General features: G+C 33.5%; 1 protein-coding gene across 1 annotated transcript; it reads right to left on the bottom strand.

Annotated features, from left to right (window-relative positions):
- Positions 1-8468: 8468 nt before the first annotated feature.
- On the bottom strand, positions 8469-22682 carry LOC114332214 (3-hydroxyisobutyryl-CoA hydrolase, mitochondrial-like). The gene is made up of 2 exons (XM_028281972.2): positions 22128-22682; positions 8469-9196 (listed from the first exon to the last, which is right to left on the bottom strand). The coding sequence occupies exons 1-2, from the start codon at positions 22624-22626 to the stop codon at positions 8580-8582; spliced, it is 1116 nt and encodes a 371-aa protein (XP_028137773.1). The 5' UTR covers positions 22627-22682; the 3' UTR covers positions 8469-8579.
- Positions 22683-23765: the final 1083 nt, after the last annotated feature.

Consider the following 23765-nt stretch of genomic DNA (forward strand, 5'->3'; position numbering starts at 1 on the left):
GGCAAAAAAGTCTTTAAAATATCGTGTGTAACTAACAGTACTACAATAATAATTAAATTGGAACGTACACAAAAGTTTGGGGGGTTTAAAGGAACAAACCCCCCATAAAATTTGTATGGGGTGTCTAAATTTCACTATAATTTTTTCTTAAGATACTACTACCATAAGAATGCCACATGTCTATTTTCAATAAAATATATTTAATAGTTTTCGATATATTGGAAAAAATCGATTTTCATTTTGTAACTTAAAAGGGCTGTAACTTTTTTTATGTGCACATTTGTACTAAGGTAAGTTAGGTTCAATCGAACTATTTTTGGTCCCAGAATATGTGATTAAATTTATGACCTGTATTTTTGTTACACCCTGTATAACCGTACTTAACCATATACAAATATGTGGTGGATTCGACAAATATTCAAAATATCTCGATAAACACTGACTTATCGAAAAAGTACTAAGAGGCAAAAAAGTTTTAGAAACATTGTGTTTAACTAATGGTGCCACAATAATAATTCAATTGGAACGTACACAAAAGTGTGGAGGGGTTTAAGGGAACAAAACCCCATAAAATTTTTATGGGGTGCACAAATTTCACTTTAATTTTTTTTTAAGATGTTGCTGTCATAAAAATGACACATGCTCATTTTCAATAAAAAATCTCTGAGAGTTTTCGATATATGAAATAAAATCGATTTTCATTTTGTAACTTCAAAGGGCTGTAACTTTTTTTGTGTGCACGATTGTATATAGGTAAGTTGAGGTTCAATCAATCTATTTTTGACCACAGAATCTGTGGTATACTTTATGACCAATCTTTTCGGGACACCCTGTAGTTTGACGTAGCGTAGACGTAGACGCAACGGAGACGTAAGAAACGGACTGGAGAAAATAAAATGTCAATCTATAATTCGACGTAGTGGAATTTTTGCGCATGAGTAGAAACAATGACTTAATTCAACAACATTATAGCCTATAAATTATATGAACCGTAAACGAACTTTGTGTTTATTTATTTATACTATTATTTATTATAATATTTATCCGTTTTGAGTGTTACAATGGATTAGGAAATAAACGAAGGTATGCTCCTTCCCAAGTAGCAATTTGTCGACGCGACAACGTTGTCTACCGCGTGGCAACGTTTTGTTACAACGTTGTTATTGCCTAGAAGACGACCCTATTCTGCACTAATTTGGTGGACGATTTTTGAGTTGTCTTGACGTTGCCTAGGCAACCTCCTATGAAGCAACATCGTTTCGTAAGCGTTACATAAGACAACTGAAGCGACTATAAAAAGAACCTGCGCGTGCAATGGTTGCTCAAGGAGTCAGACTAGTTATGTTTTTTTACCTATATTTTTAACACCTGTATAGTGAATGCGAAAACCAAAAAGGTAACTATTTTGACATCGTATTAGGTATTTAAATTTATATAAATACATAAAGGACATAACAAAATTACCTGATCTGAAATTTATAAACGCATCTCAGATTACCGTCAAATATGGATATTTCACCTTTAAAAAACAAACGCGCTACTTTTTACGACATTTTTGACAAAAAATATGCAAATTTAAAAAAATCAAATTTTAATATAAAAGTCAAAATTTATGTTAAAGATGTTCTGTATAAATTTAATGTATTGATGGTGCTTTTAAAGGTATCAGAAAATGCCTGCATTTTTTATATTCTGTGTTTTCATTTTCTTTACATCCCAAAAATCTCAAGCAAAACCAGAATGGTGCATTATACAATATTACCAATATTACTAAAAAAATACCTTATTACCAACCCTAGACCGATAAGACAACTTAGAAGTCCAATCGCCAACCAAACCCGGCCGCGCTGACTATCCCAACCATTTTAGAACGCACCCTCTTATTGGGTGACAGAGAGGTCATGTGACCAGTGTCAAAAGTGTAGCATTCTCCTTAACAGCGTTGCCACATTTAGGAGATTTCTACTTTTTTGGTAGATTTTTGATATTTTTTAAAATATTCTAGTAGGTAATATTTTTTAGTAGATTTTTGGTATATTTCAACATTTTGTTATGACTAAAATAAAATTTGCTTTTTAATAGTATTTACCCCATTTCTAAATTAATTTTCACACATTTGGTTACAATTTCCCAATCCGAAAATAAGACCGAAAATAAGATTCAGGACGTAGATGATGAATATTACAGAGAAATGAAACTGGATTCTTGTGTAACAAACTTGCAGATTTCAAATAACAGTGCAAGCATTATTTCAGGTGTTATTGAAGAGTTCTGGCATTCGGTGAGCCTATTAGAAGCTAACGATGGAAAACTAAAATATCTAAACATATGTAACTTTGCAAAACACAGAATATTGTGTTCATGTGTTTCTAAAGTTAAATGTGAAACAATATTGTTTGAAGAATTTGATCCAGACATGCAGCTGTTAAAATTAGTGGATGAGAAAATATTCTAGTTGTTAAATGTACCTATTCATTTTTTTCGAATCATGAGGAAACTATAATAAGTATTTTTGAAAAATTTAAACGCAGAATGAAAGACTGCATTATTTAGAAAAACCAAAACGTTTCTTTTGAATGAGATATTTGGAATTAAAATGACACTACATTTTGTCTTTTTCTACATTTTGTCTTTTTTTCACCCCTGTAACTTATTAAAATAAACATTATAGAAGTTTTCAGGGACTTTCGGTCCTCGGAATAACTTAATCTTTCTTTCTGCGTTTAAATTTTTCAAAATACTTATTAGTTTTCTCAGGATTCGCAAAAAATGAAAACATTTAAAATACATTGAACATTTTAACGGGCGACATTTTGCGCCTATTCCCTTAAGTTAGCTGTTGTTTTTATTATCAAAAATCCCAAATATATCCCAAAAATCCTTAAGTATATTTTAGTTTTTGATTTAGTTGATTTTAGCTAAAAAATGGTAATTACCAGTTGTTGTTTTGGAATAATTAGGTTTCCAATTTTTTGGAATTCCTCTTGGGACAGTTAAGACGGATATGCAGATTACTGTATAAGTATACTGTATTTACATGGCCTAAAAAGAATCTACTGATTTTGTGAAAGCAAAACTACTGAAAGAGTAAAAACTGACCTGGCAACCCCGTCTAGCAAAGCTGATACAAAGATTGAAAGATTAAGGTTATCAAATCTACTGATAAAACAGTGGACAATGGAATGGAAACCAGCTATTAAAAAACAAACAAAGAGGTTGTTAAATAAATCGAAAATTTCCAGCAAAATAAAACATATAATAATAAGAAAAAAATAAGGTTATAAAGTAAATTCTTTTTCTCCTTCTGAAGTTGCCGCAAAGGTGTCACACACCTAGAACAACACCTAGGGTCGTGACAGACAACTTCAGAGTCGGCCAGAAAACCCAAATCGGCCAGGGCGTAAATTAGTTTAGCATTATAACGTTTTTAAGTCGTTGCGATTGTTGAAAAAACTGAACTGTGATATGTAGTTGTCACAATGGTAATAAATTAGTTGCCCGTATAACTAAAGGTATTACTTAAAGTTGTAACATCCGTAATGTCAGTCGGGATAGGGGACGTTGGCCGAAACAACTGAAAATGCTCTCGGGCAACGTTATATATACAGTGCATTTGTTTGTACTGACAACCAATGTGTCGAAAAATTGCTAGTTGGGTTGGTGCCGTGGAATTTCCAACTATGTTGTTTCATTTCCAGTCTTTAAAAATCCAGTCTTTCTGGTCTTTAAAATGTTCATTGGATTTAATTATCGTATGTGTATGGATAACCCCGAATTAACAGGCTAATAAACAACTTATATTTATCTGAAATATTGAAACTACACTATGATATATTTTTATTAAATTAATAACTTAACATCCATTGTATTTAACAAATAATTAACAAAATTCGAATATGTTGACAAACAATTTCTTACAAAAGGGATGAGGGGGCGGGTCCACTTTGAGTGACAGAACAAAATTCTTCCTTATGATTGGCCAGACGTAAGAAACGCACTGTAATTGGATTTATAGTTTGACGTAGCGTAGACGTAGACGCAACGTAGACGTAAGAAACGGACTGGAGACGGAAGAAAATATTATGTCAATTTATAGATCGACGTAGCGGAATTTTTGCGCATGAGTAGAAAGAGTAAACAATGACTTAATTCTAATTCAACAACATAGCCTATAAATTATACGAACAGTAAACAAACTTTGTGTTTATTTATTTATACTTATACTATTATTTATTATAATATTTATCTGTTTTGTGTGTTACATGGATTAGGAAATAAACGAAAGTATGCTCTTTGGTGCCGCATGCCGTGGGATTTCCAACTATTTTGTTTCATTTCCTGGTCTTTAAATGTTTATTGGATTTACCTATCGTATAATATGTGTGGATAAAGACGAATTAGGCTAATAAACAACTCATATTTATCTGAAATATTGAAATGACTCTATGATATATTTTTATTAAAATAATAACTTAACATCCATTGTATTAACAAATAATTAACAAAATTCGAATATGTTGACAATCAACTTTTTACACAACACAAGGAATGAGGGGGCGGGGCGGGTCCACTTTGAGTGACAGAACAAAATTCTGCCTTATGATTGGCCAGACGGAAGAAACGCACTGTAAAAGATGAAAGTTTGTCATCTCTTATGTTACGTTACGTTTCTCTTACGTTCCGTCAGGCGCTTGCGTTCATCTATAAACACGAGTACACAAAATTCGGTGTTGATCTTTTCCAGTGCGTCTCCGTTGCGTCTACGTCTACGCTACGTCAAACTATAAATCCAACTTATAATAGATGAAAGTTGGTCATCTCTTCCGTTCCGTTACGTTTCTCTTACGTTCCGTCAGGCGCTTGCGTTCATTTATAAACACGAGTACACAAAATTCGGTGTTGATCTTTTCCATTGCGTCTACGTCTACGCTACGTCAAACTATGAATTCAACTTTAGTCATTTCTAACGCCATATTGAAAAGAAGGCAGTCCAACGCACAAACCATACATACTTATAGACGTTTCACGACCATGTTAATCTTTCGGATCGAATTAACGCCATCTCTTGATTGGAATGGGAACTAAATTGACAAATTTTAGTTACGTGAGAATTTCAAATTATAAATTTTGCGGGATTTTTGATGAAATTTCGCAGGAAATTAAAACAACAGAAAGACAATTCAATGTTTTATTCCATATTTTACTGAAAACTTCAAATATTCCAATTTGTTTCAAAATGCTAAACACTACTGCTCAATGTGTCACGTGAAAGCACTGATGTGTATCGAGTTGAACGAAAATTTTTGAAAGAATCTTGTACATAGGATGATTGTTTAGATAAATATTACCTTATAATCTTTTACAAACTTCCAAAAATATATAGGTCCGAAATGTTGATGACACACTTGTCTATTGGAATAAACTGTTTCAGGATCTATTATATTGTTTTTTTAATGTGGAGAAACACAACACGGGATGATCAATGTAAACTAAAAATTCTACTCATAAAAATGGAGAGGAGGTTAATACACTTATTAAAATTGTGATTAAATCTAATTAAAAACGTAACACCACTATAATAAAATAATTAAGCCACAAACTGTAAAATAGAAAGTAAATAACAAATTAATTTAATTGTCAACTGTCAGTTGTTAAATATGACAAGAGAATTGACTGACAGCGACATCTCTGGATTGGAATGGTAACTAATTTGCTGTCTTGACCTTGACAATTTACGTGAAACGTCTATGAGTATGTATGGTTTGTGGTCCAACGCGTCTCCCTGACGTATCCCCGAATGTCTTTGATATGTATGACTTATAACACATCGCTTTGTATTTTCACTCTGCAAATCACTTTACTCATAGTTTTTTACAATTCTTATAAGAATTAATATATTAATTTCTGAAGAATGTTAAGGGCCAAACCAGACGGGCCACTCTGAAGCGCTACTCTGTGGATCCACAGAGTGGCTGAAACAGGTGATTTTCTAGTGCCGGCGACTACGCTGCGAAGTGGATCGTTTGGAAGGGCGCGGCGTTTAATGTAATGGGTGAGAAAAAACAGTAAGTTTGTTCAAATGATTAAAAACTTGCCGGCTAATATTTTTTTAAAAAAGTGTGTTCGTCAAAATCAGTGTTCGTAATGTCCATAGTTTTAAATATTTTATAAAATTTCAACGCTTTTGAAAAAATACCAGTAAACTCCATAAATGGAATTAAGAAGAACCAGAAAAACAGCTATATCACAGAAAGAAGCACATTAAAAATCAACCAGTACATCTGCTGGTATTCTACAGGCGTAAAATAGTTTGATACAACCTGACAACTGAGTGAAAGTGAAAAACATGTTAGCTTGCAACCCCCTTTTAACTGATATATTATCGTTTTGTTTTCAACAACAAACAATAAAACCTTTTTTGACCTAGGACGGGATCCCACTATTTAACATAAATAAACAAACAAGATTGTGAGTACATATTTGTTTTGTTCAGTTCAAATGCATCCAATGTATAATAAAATGTAAATAGGTATAAATAGAGAAACATTGCTTATGGGATTTATTAAGGGCTTTTATGGGATTTAGCTTAAGGGCTACCTTCTTTACAATCAGAAACAAATAATTCAAAGATGACGTCCCACGCTTTTCTTTTTAATGCCCTATAAATATGCCCTCGGGTTATTAGGGAGTTTTTGTGCACACAAATACGTAAACGTAACGTATCATTTTGACATATACGCTTGCGCATTAATGGTTGAACTCCCGTATCTCGATACGTATTACCTAAAGTAACGCTCTGATACGTACGTGAGAACGCATCCCTATCGAGACGAAAGTCACCGAATGCACACGAGGATCTTGCCCGATTACCTACCAAATGAACATTTCATCAGCGTACTACCCGTTTATAAACATTTTAAGGTAATATTGGTTATTGATTTAGTCTATTTGAGTAAAATTATTCTGTGTTTGTAATTGGAAATTGGAACTTCATAATAGATTTAAAATTTTTTTGTTTTTAAGTTGTCTATTAAAAAAGCAAAACAAACAAATCTTGTATTCATTTAAGAAATACAGTGATCACCACAATTAATAACTAGATAAACAAATGACCTAATTTCAGTAAAATTTTCAGTAGTAATTGCACAAGAGCTCTGAAATTATTGAATTTTTCCCGAGTGACACTTTGACAGTTTTAATTTCACGAGCCGAAGGCGAGTGAAATTATGTTCAAAGTGTCACGAGAGCAAAAATTCTATATTAATTTCAGAGGTCGAGTGCAATTTGTTGTGATTATTTCATGAATAAAACTGTTCAAAACCAAAATTTTATTGTAATTTATTTATGTAAGTACCATTAAACACACAGTTTTTATAAATATTTGACGATTGAAAGTCATAACTTTTATAATTTTTAAAACATTAATTGTCATTAATGTCACTGAATGTATTTTTTCGTAGCAACGAAGGCCATCTGACGTAATATACTTAACCACGGGAGATTATCAAAAATTATCGATTTAATTCAGATTTCTGTAGCTTTCTATTGGTCAGAATCTGCTATGAATGAAATAATCAAATAAATATGACCAAACTATTTACATTATACTGGAATTCTGATGTAGGTACAATAATTTACAACTAAAAAGTAGGTATAAACAAAAATAAAAAAAAATTTAACCTAAGGAAAAATAATATTTTTATATTTAAATAGAAGCAATTAAAACCATACAATTTCATCATTCATTTATCTTTTTTTGCATTTGTATATTAATTGTATATTGTGTGAACATTGTTTTATTTTTTAAATTTCAACGGAATTTAAAAATGACTTTACGATTTGCTTTACGTTACGTTAAGGCAGTTACAAAAACTACCTATTTTAACGTTCATCCTCTACGACACGTTAGTTGCTTTACGTATACGGAGATGCGTTACGTTACGTAGCAACAAAAACTCCCTATTGTATCACATATATCCAGTCTGTTTTGCACTTCAATCAAAAACCGTTCCAAATCGAAATTCATTTTAGGTGCTCACCCTATAAATTCTCGTAAACATCTGCGGCAGCTACAAAAGTGGTCAGTCTGAATAGCGTTTGCCACTAGCTGTGGGGCTCGGCGACTGTGGCTGGCCACAGTCGCTCGTCTGGGGTGCGACGTCCACTTCATATAAGAACCCACGGTAAATCATCGGAAGCCACTCTGTGGATCCACAGAGTAGCGCTGCAGAGTGGCCTGTCCGGTTTGGGCCTTAGTTCATTCTTGGGTTCATACAATTTACATGTTATGACGCTATTATACCCTGACTTGTCCACGAAGAGATGAATCGTATCGATATTATGTTCATTGGTTTTTTCCAGTGCGCCATTCCTCTGGTATTTATTCTTCTTCCCTGACTTTGACTATTATGTTGTAAATTGTATTTGTTTGGGACCAACATGTTGAAGAAAAATCATAAAAAGACGTATAGATTTAAAAAGCAGATTTATTTGTACAAAAATAGATTGTTATAAACAAAAAATCGTAATTAACCAGAAGGCGATTTCTCATTTTTAGAGCACAACAGAAAAAACAAAATTTACATTTTGATCTTTAATATTGGTAAATCATAAAAATACTCATTTACTATCTTGGTAGTGACTTCTTCCAATGTCTTGGGCTTCCAGTTGGGTTTCTGGTCTTTGTCAATTAACAAAGCTCTAACACCTTCGAAGAAATCATTATTTTTCAAAAAAGTCAAGCACATATTGTATTCCATGTGAATACAGTCATCGAGGTTATAGTGTTGCCCTAATTCCAACATTTTTAAAGACACTTTAAGACTAGTAGGAGACATTTTCCTCAAAATCGCTAAAGTTTCTTGTGCCCATTTGCTGTCATCCTTTTCTAATTTAGCTACTATCTCCTCCATAGTAGGAGCTGAGAAATAATCATCTATTTTGTCTAATACTTGTTCTAACGAAAATGGTGGTACATCCTTCTTGGCAAACTTGTTTAGAGTAATTTGTATATCTGCATCAGTTGTACAGTTGTTCAACAAGGCTTCTTCTAACTGAGGAAGATCTTTACTATCACAGATATGCGTAGCAATTCCTGCTTTGAGTATATCAGATCCTTTTAATCTTTGACCGGTTAGTCCTAGATACCATCCCAGCTTTCCTGTGAGTCTAGGTAGGAAGTGTGATCCCCCAACATCTGAAATAAAGATAATTTGATTTAATACATAAACCTTGGAAATTACGGAAAGTAAATTCTTCTTCTTCCTACTTTATAAATAGGCTCAATGACTGTTTTACTTCAGTTTTTAGCCTCAATTGACATTGACCATCTTTTCCTCGGTTGTCCCAATGATCTTCTTCCGTTTGGCGATTTGTCTCTTGCTATTCGTACTATTCTACTTCTGTCATTCTATCTATGTGTTGATTACATTCTATTTTTCTTCTTTTGGTCCACACGTTTATTTCTTCTATACTACATCTCGCTCGTATTTCCTCACTTGTTACTTTGTCTCTTCGCCGTATCTGCTCTTGTTCTCGCTGTGTAGTCATTACCGGTCTTATTGTTGATTTAGGTATATATCCTGGTTTTCGCTTCCATTGTGAGGTATTTGTTTCTCCAGATTGTGTTGTTGAGACATCCTGCTGCTCTGTTCGCTATGTTCACTTGTGTTTGTACTTCTTCTTGCACTTTTCCGTAGCTTGACAGTTTTATTCCCAAGTAGGTATTCCGTTTCCATCACTTGCTCTATTATTTCGTTATTTACGACCAGTTTACATTGTCTCGGTTCCGCTGATAATTACCTACTATCGTTTCAGTTTTCTCTGTTGAGATCACCATGTTGTATACGAGCGCCGTGTCTTCGATTCTTTAGTTAATCTTTGTAGGTCATCTTCATTTTCGGTTGTTATTATGGCGTCGTCGGCGTAGCAGATTATCTTTATTTCCTTTTCTCCCATTCTATATCCTCTTCTTTTTTTAACTTTCTTTATTTTTTCATCCATTATCAGATTAAATATTAATGGACCCGGCGAATCTCCTTGTTTAATGCCAGTTTCATATTTGATAGGTTGCGATAGTTTTCCCTTACATCTTACCATAGCTATGTTTCTTTATAAATTAAAAATGTTGTCATTATGGACCATCATAAAATTCAACACGTGTTATTATTTTGTCTAGGTCATGATTATAAAATTAGGTTTGCTAGAATGCTTAAAAACAATTTTATTCAAAAAGTAGTTTTTGTAATGAAAATAATATTGCATTAATAAATAATTTGATGTTTTTTTTTCATTGTCTTAATTGTTAATAGAAAATATAACAAGAGCATAGGCGCCAAATTTCGGGCCAATGCTTTCTCAATACATTCATTTTTTTTCGAATTTTAAGAAAATTAATAAGTGTTTTTGAAAAATTTAAACGGGGAATGAAAGATTACATTATTATCGAGGGCCGAAAGTCCATTAGAATAAAAAAAGTGTCATTTGAATGAGATATTTGAAATTAAAAATCACACTCAATTTTGTCTTCTTTTCACCCCTGTAACTTATTAAAATACACATTATAGAAGTTTTCAGGGACTTTCAGCACTCGGTAATAATGTAATCTTTTATTCTGCGTTTAAATTTTTCAAAAATATTTATTAGTTTTCTTAGGATTCGAAAGAAATTAATGCATTTACAAAGCATTGGCCCGAAAATTTGCGCCTACCCTCTTAAGAACTAAATGCAAAGTAAACTTTGAATACCAGTATTTGCTACAAATACTTATTAGTAATTATTTGTTACTTTTAAATTAAAATTTCAGAATAGCAACTTTTAACCTTTTTATAATTAACTCGAGTTCTTCAATCAGAAATAATTAGACCAGCTTGGGAAAATAACCGTTCGTAAGGCACTGATATTCCAATGACACTAAGGCGTTCTTGAGCTACTTGTGCATGATAAGGAAAAATATATTTATTTTCTCTCCACCATTTTAACGAATCTTCATTTCGCGGCAACCGATCGCATTCCCTAAATCGTTGTATTTCTATTATGGTAGGGGAGCAAAGTATGCTAAATGTGCAGTCACTCGAGCGCTTTAGGGACCTACTGGGTTGTGAAGAGTAGGTCTTAAAATCAAAAAAAGTTAAGTAAACTTTTCCATTTCAGTGGGGACTTTCCATTTTTTAATTTAAATTTCCATTTCCAACAATCGTTTTTTCCGATTATAACGCCATCTATCCATAATTCGAAAAAATGTTTCGAATAAAAGTTACTTATTTTTACGTAAGGAATCCAAATCTGCAATAAAAAATGAGGGCTCCTATTTAAGATTTTAAAGTAATCCCACACCCCACATCTATGGGGGGTCGTGTTTGGTGCCATTCGATAGATTTTTCAAAAATATTGAATAAGTTAATTTTACAGTTTTTCGATCTGATGTTCATTTCGCGAAATATCGCGGGATTCTTATTTAAAATATTAAATTTACCCCCACCCCTCTCCGTGGGAAGTCGTGTTTGGTATCATTAGATAGATTTTTAAAAAATATTGAGCACATATTTTTTAGTTTTTCGATCTGTCATTCATTTCGCGAAATATTCGCTTTTTTCTTGTGAATCTTTGGGACTCACCCATTTCCTTACGCCCGGCTCAAATCGTCAGATTTTTGAAATATACACTCTTTTGCATGTATTTAACTTACCTTATCTTAATCTGACAATTTAGAGTTTTTTTAAGAATAGATTCTTTTTTTCGGGCCCCCCCTTAGCGAACTCCCCTGTGTTAAGAGCCAATCTATGGTAGAGGTACATCTGCAGGGTACCAGGTTTCTCCCTATATGCTAATCTGACGCGCTCGAGTAACTGCAAAAATCCCCGCTTGGGCTCCCCTACCATTATTGCCCTGCTTGTCGTAGTGCCTCGTGGCTGATCCTGCGATCCCTTAAATATCATCCGGATCTGCAGATGTTTTCTCATGTTCTAATAAAATTTGAGTCGTAAATCCTTTATCTTTTTGTTCCATTGCAAGTTTTTCTGCAATAAAAGCGATTCTATTTTCTGTGCTATTTCCGCATTTGCTGGATCTTTAAAAGGAATTAGTCGAAACCTTATTGTGCCAAGAAAAGTTGAAATCGACATTTTATCGACTGTTTAATAAAATTCCACTCATACATTGTTGAACTAGTGTTTATGTTCATATATTTGTTATGCTTATAATAACCTTAACAATTTCTTCTAGCTGAATAAATATTTCCAACATATAAAATGTCGAATTATAACGTGTGAAACATCTTGCAGTAATTTGAGAGGATTCCCTTTTCCTGGATTTTTTGAAAATCTAAAAGTTTAGCAGTTGCTTGTAGAACTCTTTTAAAAGTGGCTTATGGTATTTTTTATTTTGGTTAAATTTTTAATGATTTCCTCATTTCACTTTTGATAACAACATCTGAGGTGGAAGTCGAAACATCAATAAAATCATTTTTTAAGTTAAATTGTGGCTGATTTCCTCATCCTTTAAGCCATCGTTCACAGTAAAGTTTATTTATTGTGTGTGCAAAGCAGCCAAAATGTTTCATTTTCATATCATTTTGTGTACCATCTTTAACATTTTGTGCATTATAGGAAACAATAATGTATTAAAATTTTGTTTTCCACGTTCTCTAAGTTTTATAAGACGCTTTACCTTACAAATATTGCATGATGCATAATTATCATCCACTTCTATAAAAACTTTCCACAAACTACTAAATTTTTCTATTTTTATTTGGCACTATTAGTGGCATGGTATGCGTTCTAATAGCAAACCCAATAGTGATCTAAACAAAATAATAACACGTGTATAATTTTACGATGGTCCATAGGGGTAACACTTTTTATTAGGAGTTCAACATACGGATATTTCGTTGCTCTGTTAAATCACAATTGAATCGGTCATTGAGAAAACAATCTAAGACCATATTTTGGGTAAAATGACGACGCTTTTCAACGCCATGAAATTTACATTTAAACATACACATTTAAACTTTTTTTGCCTTTCAGAAAGATTCATTTATAACCCATAATAATACTTATATAAAATATAGTATTATCTCGGAATATCCAACTATTAATGAAAATATTTTTACGTTTCCCGAAAAATTTACACATTGTAACATGTATTGTTTTCGCAATGACAGACAAAAATCACAATGAATAAAATATCACTGTATCGTAATTTAGCCCACTTCTAGACTCGTTCGGCTGATTTAAAACAGACTGAAATGGTAAATGTATGCGGGCTTTTGAATTTGCGTAGCTTAGTTCAGAATCCAGCGGTCGACTGAAGTATTGGACTTGTATAATATAATAATTATTTGAAAATCTTTTGTTGGCCAACCGCCTAGAGCCGAAATACATGTATTGGCTATGATCCCTTTAAAGGTCGCTGGACCTGTATATTCTCAATGGTTTCCAGTGACATTCCCTTTTCATATATATTATAATAAATGTATCGCGTCCCGAATTCTCACTCTGTCAAACGCTTTCTTCAAATCTATTAGGCACATATAGTTGGTTTGTTGTATTTCAGCGACCTTTCTTTTATTTGTCTCATTACAAAAACTGCATCCGTGCATGATCTTCCTGTTTGAAATCCTTGCTGTTCCTCTTGCAGAGTTATTTGTTCGTTTATTTTTGTCGCTATAATTCTTTTTGTCAATTTGAGTGTTGTATTTAAAATATTTATTGCTCGATAATTATTGGGGTCTTTCTTTCTGAAAATAAATGGATTGACAAAATTACGGAACACTTTTTAGGGCACTATAACTTCTTCGAGAGGAATGCTTTGCAAATATAAATTCAAGCAATTTTAGTCGGTAGGTACCTATATACTTTAACTAGAAAACTTATAATAATCACGTTTTTACTGTTAAAATATCTAAGTAGTGAGTTCTTAAACCAAAACGAAAAATGTCTGAAAAAACCTGCTCCAACGTACATGCATTTTCAGTAAGAAAAAGCCTGCTAAATAGATCTGTTAACAAAAAAAGAATGTGTGTGTACTTTGTACGCACATAAGAAGTTATACTTCAAGTTATACTATTATATGATTTCTTAAAAATAAATATACTTTAAACAGTTTGTTTTAATTTTTTTTAAACACCAAACTAATTTTGTGCTTACCGCTTTCAAAAAAATTAAAAAAAAGTATAGGATTGCTCCGGATTCGAACTCAAGACCTCTCGATCTCTGGCCGAATGCTATACCAAATACGCTACGAGGTCTGTGTCTGTATCGGTTCGGACGTACCTAATGACAATTCACGGTAACAAACAGACAAGGTAAAGTATAATAAATATACAATAAAATGTTTTAATAATACTCATCTTACTCCTGAGGAAGACAAATCCAAAGACACAAAAATTATAATAAATATATTTACTAAAAACACTAATATATTCTTTTCACACCTTTTCTTGCACTGATATATTTATACATAACTTGAAAGATAGCAACTAAACGTCATAGTGTCTGTGTGCGCATGCGCGCATTATTATGAAATTTTACTCTCAATCGCGCCTAAAGAAGTATAACTTCAAAAATGATTATTCACTGTCATCTATAAATAAGCAATTTCACGATTGAAGAAAAGAAACAACAAAACGCCAAAAAGCTCCAGAAGTGCTCACAAGAAGGAATTTGAAGATAACAATACCATATGTAAAAAACTTATCAGAAAAATTAAAAATGGTCCGAAATAAAAAAAAAATACAATATCACAACATTTAAAACGAAACCCAACACCACACCAGAGGGATCAAAGAATTGCATTTATAAAATACCTTGTGTATTCACAATTTTTATCTGACAGAAACCTCAAGACCACTAAGTGTTAGGATAAATGAGCACGAATCATATGACAAAAGAATTTGACAGATACCAGATATGCAAACATGTCTGGTAAAATTAAGAAAGAATTTGGTAAGATACCAAGGAAATTGGTAAAGTTAATTCAAGCCAGATATAAACAGATTAGAAGCCTTCGAAATGTGGCTTTCTCGCCGTATCCTAAAGATACCATAGACGGCAAAAGTCAGAAATTTAGATGTCCTTAAGAGAATCAATCAAGGACTCCAACTTTTCGAAACCATCAAGAAAAGGAAACTTATAATCGAGGGTAAAATTGGAGGCAAGAGAGGAATAGGGTGCAAGAAAATGTCCTGGCTCCGAAACATAAGGCAATGGTCAGGGATTAACGACATACAATCTCTGATACACATTGCAAGAAACAGAGAGTTAATGGAAAATGTGATCGCTAACATTCATTAGTGGATTGGCATCTGAAGAAGAAGACAAAGACTGCGCTGGGCAGTTCACCTCATAGTAAAACCTAGTAAACCGATTAGTGGAACTATGGTGGGACGCCGGCCTGTAGGAAGACCAAGGAAGCACTAAGAAAAATGGAAAAGCACCAGGTGAAAATGGAGCCGTAATAGAGGCCATTAAAACGGAGACCACATTCTTGTAAGTAAAATAAAAAATTTCTTCAACTTATGCCTTCATCAAAAGTCGATACCTACCTGAAAATGGGAAAAACGCAGTAACAATACTTTTGCATAAGAAGGAAGATAAGCCAGACTTAAAACATTACAGACCCATTAGCCTGCTAAACCACTTATACAAACTCTTTACAAAAGTAGCGACATCAAGAGTAGAAAAGAAGCTATATATTTACCAGCCAAAAGAACAAGCTGGATTTCGCACAAACTTCGAAACAAACGACCATCTGCAGGAAGTAAAGTTACTAATTGAGAAGTCAATAGAATATAATAAGCCCCTTGTCCTAGCATTCGTGGATTTTCATAAAGGCTTTGACACGATAGAGCTGGATAGCATTTTAGAAGCTCTAAATGAATGTCGCATTGACTACCGTTATAAATAGTACACTCATCTATAATATTTATAAAGAGGCAACAACGAGTGCTCAGATATGATAAAACCAAACAAATAAGCATAGAACGCGACGTAAGACAAAAACTATTCATAATTGTTGGGACTAAACTGGGACAATAAAGGGATCACAATAGATGGAGAAAAGTTAAATCATCTTCGTTTTGCAGATGACATAATCCTTATAACTGATGGCCTTTTTGTTTTTTTTCTTGGAATGAGGTGGAAAGATTCGTAAATCGACTAGGGAAGGTGTCCCTTGTACTGTTGGATTCAACCAAACCAGAGACATACGCCGACGGCACGGTGTCAAACTAAGTGACAGAGGGCTCCCTTCGGACATCCCTGCCAGATCTCCTACCAACTAAAACCACCCCATCTTCGACCCGAGGTATCCCTGGATGAGTTATTAGCGAACGAAACATGGGGATACCCCGCGCATACCGGATTAAAGGTGCCCTTAGAGCCATTTATTATATCTACAGCACTTACCTAATAGCGGTGAGCGTGTAGGGGAAAAGACCTAGTTCCCAAGCGGAGGAAATTGGGAACATCGAAACAAAAAAATAAAAGAAGGTATTCTTTTCGTCAAGATATAAGAAATTTGACCTGACGCTGGTGGGATGTCCCTACCGATTTAGTATCATAATAAATAGTTGACGTTACTAATCCCTCAATTGTCTTTGCGACGGGTGGCAATAGTTTTGGAACAGCTACTAGGGCCGTACTTTATATTATTTACAGAACTGACTTGTTACCTATCAATGCAAATAAATTATTAAAATTAAAATTTCTAGACAATGTATTAAAAATTTTGTTTACTGTAGACGAATTAGTTTAGTCATCTGAAATTAACTTGCTTGGAATCAATTACAAACGATCACAAACAATTTTTATGTCCAATGCGCTCATTACGTGAATTTTATGGAGTTAGATTATAATGTGTTTTATATCGTTTTCACTTTAAACAAAATGGACTTCCGATAATGCAGCTTTCTATCTTTAAATAAAAAAATTAAAGAATCATTAGAAAGAGCATTAGATAAAGATAAGATATACCTCTAATTATTATTCTATAGCTTTACACATAATTCTCGTGCTTACAGGTATTTAGGTAAAATTAAGTATCATTTATTTATCCAGAAAACATACATTATGGAACATTATGAAAGGGGGGCAAACATATTTAAGTTTGACATTTGCACATTCAGGCAGTTATTTTCTTGCATTTAGATAGAAGGTTAGATCGCGAGTATTCAAGTAAAATGTCTGAAGTCGGTGAAGCTAGTGCTAAGTGTAAAACACGTGTACAAACACAAACTGTGAAAGAAGATAATCCAAATCCAGAAGACGGTAAATTCCTCATCAAGACAACATCTCGACTGACAAGGATGCCATATACAACAGTGTGGAAAATTGTTACGAATAGAATTCAACCTCGTAAAAAGCGGAGTGACTTTTCTACACATAAAGCAGTAAATGAAAAAGATGCTGAGGTAATTAGAAGAGCAATTTACAATTTCTATTCAAAGAACCTAGTTCCAACGCTTAGTATGATCTACGATCAACTTGTTAAAGACTATTCCATTACGTATTTGCCTTCAACTTTATCAAGATTTTTTAATCGCGTTGGTTTTCGATACAAGAAAATTAATAAGCGATCATCAATAATGGATTCTCCTCGTCTAATTAAATGGAGAAATGAATACTTCGATGCTATATCTAAATTTAGAGATGAAGGAAGACCGATATTTTATCTAGATGAAACATGGTTCGATACCCACGATACTGCTCAAAAAGGTTGGACAGACGATTCTATTAAATGTGCACCCAATTATCCAATTAATAGAGGTCAGCGAATAATTATTCTGAACATTGGATCCAAAAATGGCTGGCTTGGAGGGGAAAGTTTTTTACTATCGGCAAAAAACATTAAAGATTCAAAGCTGGACTACCATGGAAATATGACGAGTAGGTTGTTTAAGGAATGGTTTGAAAAGAAGGTGTTGCCAAAGTTGCCTCCAAAAAGTGTAATTGTAATGGATAACGCAACGTATCACAGCGAACAAATTAGAAAAATCCCCGGTGTAGGTTCGACAAAAAAACAGATATCTGATTTTTTGTATGACAATGATTTGTACTTTGAAGAAACATATAAAAAAAAAGAAATGTTGGAAGTTATTCACACAAAAGTGTTTGAGAAACAATTTGTTATAGACGAATTAGCCAAACGTAATGGTCATAATGTATTGCGATTACCTCCTTACTACTGTGTCTTCAACCCCATTGAATTAATCTGGAGCCAACTTAAGGAAAGTTTACGGCGAAACAACTGCTGTCCCAAATTTAGTAGCGAATCGGTGTCACATGTTGTAGAAGAAATTAAAAAGATTTCCCCAACACTGTGGCAAAATTGTGTTTCACATATTATAAAAACTGAAGATCATTACAGAACATTAACCTCACATATTAAACCAATAATAATAACATTAGATAACGATTCTAGTGAAGATGACAGCGATAGTCACATAGAGTTGTAATTTGTATTTATTTTTTTCCGTCTAAACTTCAAATTTTATTTTTCTATGTTATTTTTTATTATGTTATCTTTTTAATTCTGATTTTTGCTACCACTCTTTTAATCTTTTATTGTTATTATCATTAATTTCCTTAATTTCTTTAATTTGTTCATTTCTCTTATTTCATTGTACATAATAATATACCTATAACTACATAGATATAAATACGTAATAAATATAATGATATGATATTTAAATTTATATTTATTATTCCAACCCCATTAAAATATTATATCTACTTGAAGACTTGAATTTTTTTTTGTTAAGGGGATGGGTACGAACTTTCGGCTTTAAGCCGTTACGTTATTACCGAGGGCCGAACCCACATAACAATTTCATGTTCTTAGTAGATTCATAGAACATACTTTTCAGAAAAAGTATATACTTAGAATATGCGTAATTACCATTGCGAATGTGCAGAGCATATACTGAGTATATACTACATTACAGTACTTAAACGTTCTATGTATATACTTAGAATGTACTACCGCACTTCTTTTCAGTATATACCAAGAACATACTTTTTAGAAGATTCTAAGGAGGTGCTATAAACCTTCTATTTATATACTTAGAATGTACTATCGCACATATTTTTAGTATATGGGAAGAATATTCCAAGGAAGTGCTATATACCTTCTAGTTATATACTTAGAATGTACTATCGCACATATTTTTAGTATATGGGAAGAATATTCCAAGGAAGTGCTATATACCTTCTATGTATATACTTAGAATGTACTATCGCACATATTTTTAGTATATGGGAAGAATATTCCAAGGATGTGCTGTATTTCTCAGAAGTATGTTTTCAACATCACCCAATCTCATCCTATAGGTTCTACCAAAGAATACTACCCACTGGGTGTGTTAGTATTCTTTGGTTCTACTAATATATTATATTTACATATTCCAATTGCATATGAGAATGTAGTTATTACATTCTACAATATTACGTAAAAAGTAAGTATAAAATATATAAACTTTAGTTAGTTATATAGGTACCTATGTATAATAAATATTATATGGGTAAGTAGCCTATATATAAAATATAAGTAATATATTTAGTTATTATGTGCACATCAAAATAAAAATGCTGCTTATATAATTATATAATAGCCAAATATATATAATATGTATGTAAATTACTAAAATTTATAGGTATAGTCGGTTCGCTAAACTCAGACGCAACTGGCTAGATATTTTAGTCGATAATTTTTTTGTTATTTGTCAATTTTGCAAAAATTGGCAAAATTACTAACTATGTAGTGATTATTAACTATTTAGTAATTATTTTTTGCCAATTTTACTAAAATTGGTAAAATTACCCACTAAAATATCTAGAAAGTTGCGTCTGAGTTTAGCGAACAGACTATATCTATATACATTATACATAGTTTTACTTACTAGGTATTTAGGAAATATTGAAGTACCAATATGAATTTATTATTTTCAAACTGCTTTTTATGTTCTTAAAAATGTGTTAGTCCTTGTAGCTAGAAATACTTGGTCCTACCTAACAGCGTAGACATAAATGCATAACTGTACTGGAAACTATTTTCATATTTTGCTCTTTTGTTTCCTACCCCCTTCCCTTGTGCAGGTATAAAATGCAATGCAAGGGTCAGAATGACAATGAATGGCCGTTTCCGGATTCCCGAAAATTATAGGTAAAAATACTTATGGTATAAACTCAAATCAAAATGGTATATTCATTTCAACTGAAAACGAAACGAGAATTTCTCATTTTTCTTCAATAGAATTAAGTTTTAAACTTTTTACCATACAATTAAAACGGTTTAAAAAAAATGAATTAGATAGTTCACTAGTACCTACCAAAATACATAAATTTGATTAATTATTCTTAACGCGAAGTTGATAATCTATAGGCTAACATTATTCTTCTTCCTATAGGTACATACAGTATATTCTTTTTAAGATATTTTAAAAGTATATACAAGTATGTGTTAAGCATATACTTTTGCATATACTTACGCATATACTAAGAATATTCGATTAAGGTATATTCTAAGAATAAACTTTTACGAACATTCCGAGATACTACGTACCCGAATGTGCTCAGTATATTCGGTGCAAGAATATTCTTTGAGGCACATGCAAAGAACATGAAATTTAGAATGTTTTTTATGGTACATGCTATGCTTGTACCACGCATATACTAAAAAGGATATACTTCGACGAATGTTGGTAGGATATGCTTAGAACATGATGCGAACATCATTGTTATGTGGGAAAGTCCCTGAAAACTTCTATAATGTTTATTTTAATTAGTTACAGGGGTGAAAAACTAAGAGAAAATTTAGTGTGATTTTTAATTTCAAATATCTCATTCAAAAGAAACTTTTAATTCATTCCAAGGGACTTTCGGCCCTCGGTAATAAAGTAATTTTTCATTCTGCGTTTAAATTTTTCAAAAATACTTACATATTAGTTTTCTCAGGATTCGAAAAAAATTATTACATTTAAAACACATTGAAAATTTTGACAGGCGTCAAAATTTTGCATTTGTTCCTTTCCCCTTAATTTTAGCGAATCCGCTCCTGGAGAGTTTGTTGTTTGTTATTATGATACTAAATCGGTAGGGACATCCCACCAGCGCCAAGCCAAATTTCTTATATCTTGACGCAAAGAATAACTCGATACATTTTTATACAATAAAAAAGAATTTTTTTTAAATTTTTTTTACAGTTGACCGCTATGAAAGAGGTAGACTCCCTCACCCAGCTTGTTCTACTCTTTCCATTATAGACTTCCTTTTTATGATGCTTGTTATATGGTCGAGTATAAACTCTCTCTTATAACTGATGACCTAGGAGAAGTAAGGGAAATGCTAAATGAGTTAGACGCTATCTGCTGGAAAGTAGGCCTGAAAATGAACTTTAGTATTGACCACTATTATTTACTATAAAACTAAATTTATGACTAATCTGATTCCTAGCGGACAGCTGATTATACACGAACAAGAAGTAGAACTAATGGAAAAGTACATTTACTTAGGTCATGAAATCAGAATTGGCAGAAATAACCAAACGTGTGAAATAAAAAGAAGAATAACTTTTGCTTGGGCAGCCTACGGAGCGCTGAGAGACATATTTAGGAGCAGTATACCGATCAATTTAAAAAACGAGTGTTTCATCAATGTGTGCTACCGGTAGTGACATATGAAGCAGAGACATTGACTCTAACCAAGGCAACAGCGTCGGAAATGAGGGTTGCTCAAAGGCGTATGGAAAGATCCATGCTGGGCGTAACCCTACGGGATAACATAAGAAATTAAGATCTCAAACAAAGGACCGGTATCACAGATGTTGTAGAACGTGTCACCAAGCTCAAATGGAACTGGGCAGGACGCGTCGCCAGGCTGAAGGACTCAAGATGGACACGAAAACTAATGGAATAGAGACCAAGAGAAGATAAACGCAGTAGAGAAAGGCCGCCTATACGATGGACATAATATGATATCAGTCGGATTAGTAAAAACTGGCAACAATCAGCACAAAACCGTGAACTGTGGAAACAATTGGGGGAGACCTATGTCCAGCAGTGGACGTAAATTGGTTAGATGATGACATTTTCATTTAGACACTGCATGTTCTACAAAATATAGATGTTGCCTTACCTGGGAAAAATCCAATCTGTGTTTCTGGCATGGCAAATAGTGACCTTTCTGTAGCTACCCTATATCTGCCATGTACTGACAAACCAGCTCCTCCACCCATGACGATCCCATCGATAAACGCAACATAGGGAATTTTATAGGAACCGATCAAAGCATTCGTAGAAAACTCAGTCTTGAAGAAGATTTGTCCTAAGGTTTTTTCCCCTCTCAAACCAGCCTCGGCCACAGCTCTTACATCACCACCGGCACAAAAAGACTCTCCCGTACTTTTGATCAATACTAAAGACTTCTTGCTCTCCCAATCTTTTAATACTTGTTTGATGGTCTCGACCATGGACAAGTTGAGAGCGTTCAACGCTTTGGGCCTGTTAAGCACTAAAACACCTTTGTCGTTCACATCCTTCACGATAACCTCATTTGTTTGAGACGACATATGTCGGTTTATTGAGGTTAATAAAAATTTTACACTTTTTACAAGCTGAAGGGGTTGTTTATTCATAATGATCAAACTTGTACCTACTGTACTTGTACCTATTTTTTAAATTTGAGTGCACTTAACAGCGACTTTAGATTAGAGTAGGTAAATTACCTCGCGTTTTTAAAGGTTATAGACGGAGAGCTAGAGCCGAAAAATCATCGTCATAAGTAATATGCAGTTTGTCCTGTGAAATGGGTCCATTCTTCTTCTACGGCACTACAGCCCAAATTGAGCCTTGGCCTTCTTTATTTTTTGCCTCCATCCTTGCTTATCTGTGGCTGCTCTTCTCCATACACGGACTCCTAAAAGGGCTTGTGCGTCGCTGTTTACTGTGTCTTCCCAGCGCTTTCATGGCTTTCCAACTGGTCTCTTTCCCTGCATTCAGTGCTCTTTTTGATAGCCTATTCTCTCCCATTCTTATCACATGTCCGGCCCATTGCAATCTTTGTATTCTAATGAAGTCTGACAAGGGTGTGTCCTTATAAAGTTGATAAAGCTCGTTGTTGTATCGACTTCTGAAGATTCCGTTTTCCCTCACAGGTCCTAGTATTCTCCTCAGTACTTTCCTTTCGAATGTGTCGAGTTTGTTTTTAGATGTTTCTTTCAGGACCCATGCTTCGCTGCCATAGCATGCTATTGATCGAATTAAGGTTTTATAGATTCTCGTCTTTGTATTTCGGTGGACATTTTTAGACCGAAATATGAGAGAGCGCAAAATAAGCTCTGTTTGCCTGCATTATTCTCTTCCGTATTTCTCCATCTTCTGATTTGTCGGCATATATACTCCCAGCTATGTAAACTTTCCAACCGTTTCAATGTCATCTTCATGTATAATGTTTTGTCGGACTATATTTCTTCTCGTCTCTATCATTATTTTTGTTTTTTCTGTGTTAATTTCCAGACCTAGCCTTTTTGTTTGCGTTTTTAACTCTGCATATGTTTCCTATGCTCCTGTTGATGTTCTACTCACAATATTAATATCATCGGCATAAACGGCCAGTTGGACCGTTCGGTCAGTCAGTAGAGGTTTCCTCGTCCAGTTTGCATTTGCCTAACCACATACTCCAGTGCCAGGTTAAACAAAGTTGGGACCAGTCCATCTCCCTGCTTTAGTCCCTGCGAAATTTTGAAAAAGTCTGTCCGGTGGTTTTGTATTCGTA

Source organism: Diabrotica virgifera, chromosome 1 (genome assembly GCF_917563875.1).
Source record: "Diabrotica virgifera virgifera chromosome 1, PGI_DIABVI_V3a".
Classification (NCBI taxonomy): domain Eukaryota; kingdom Metazoa; phylum Arthropoda; class Insecta; order Coleoptera; family Chrysomelidae; genus Diabrotica; species Diabrotica virgifera.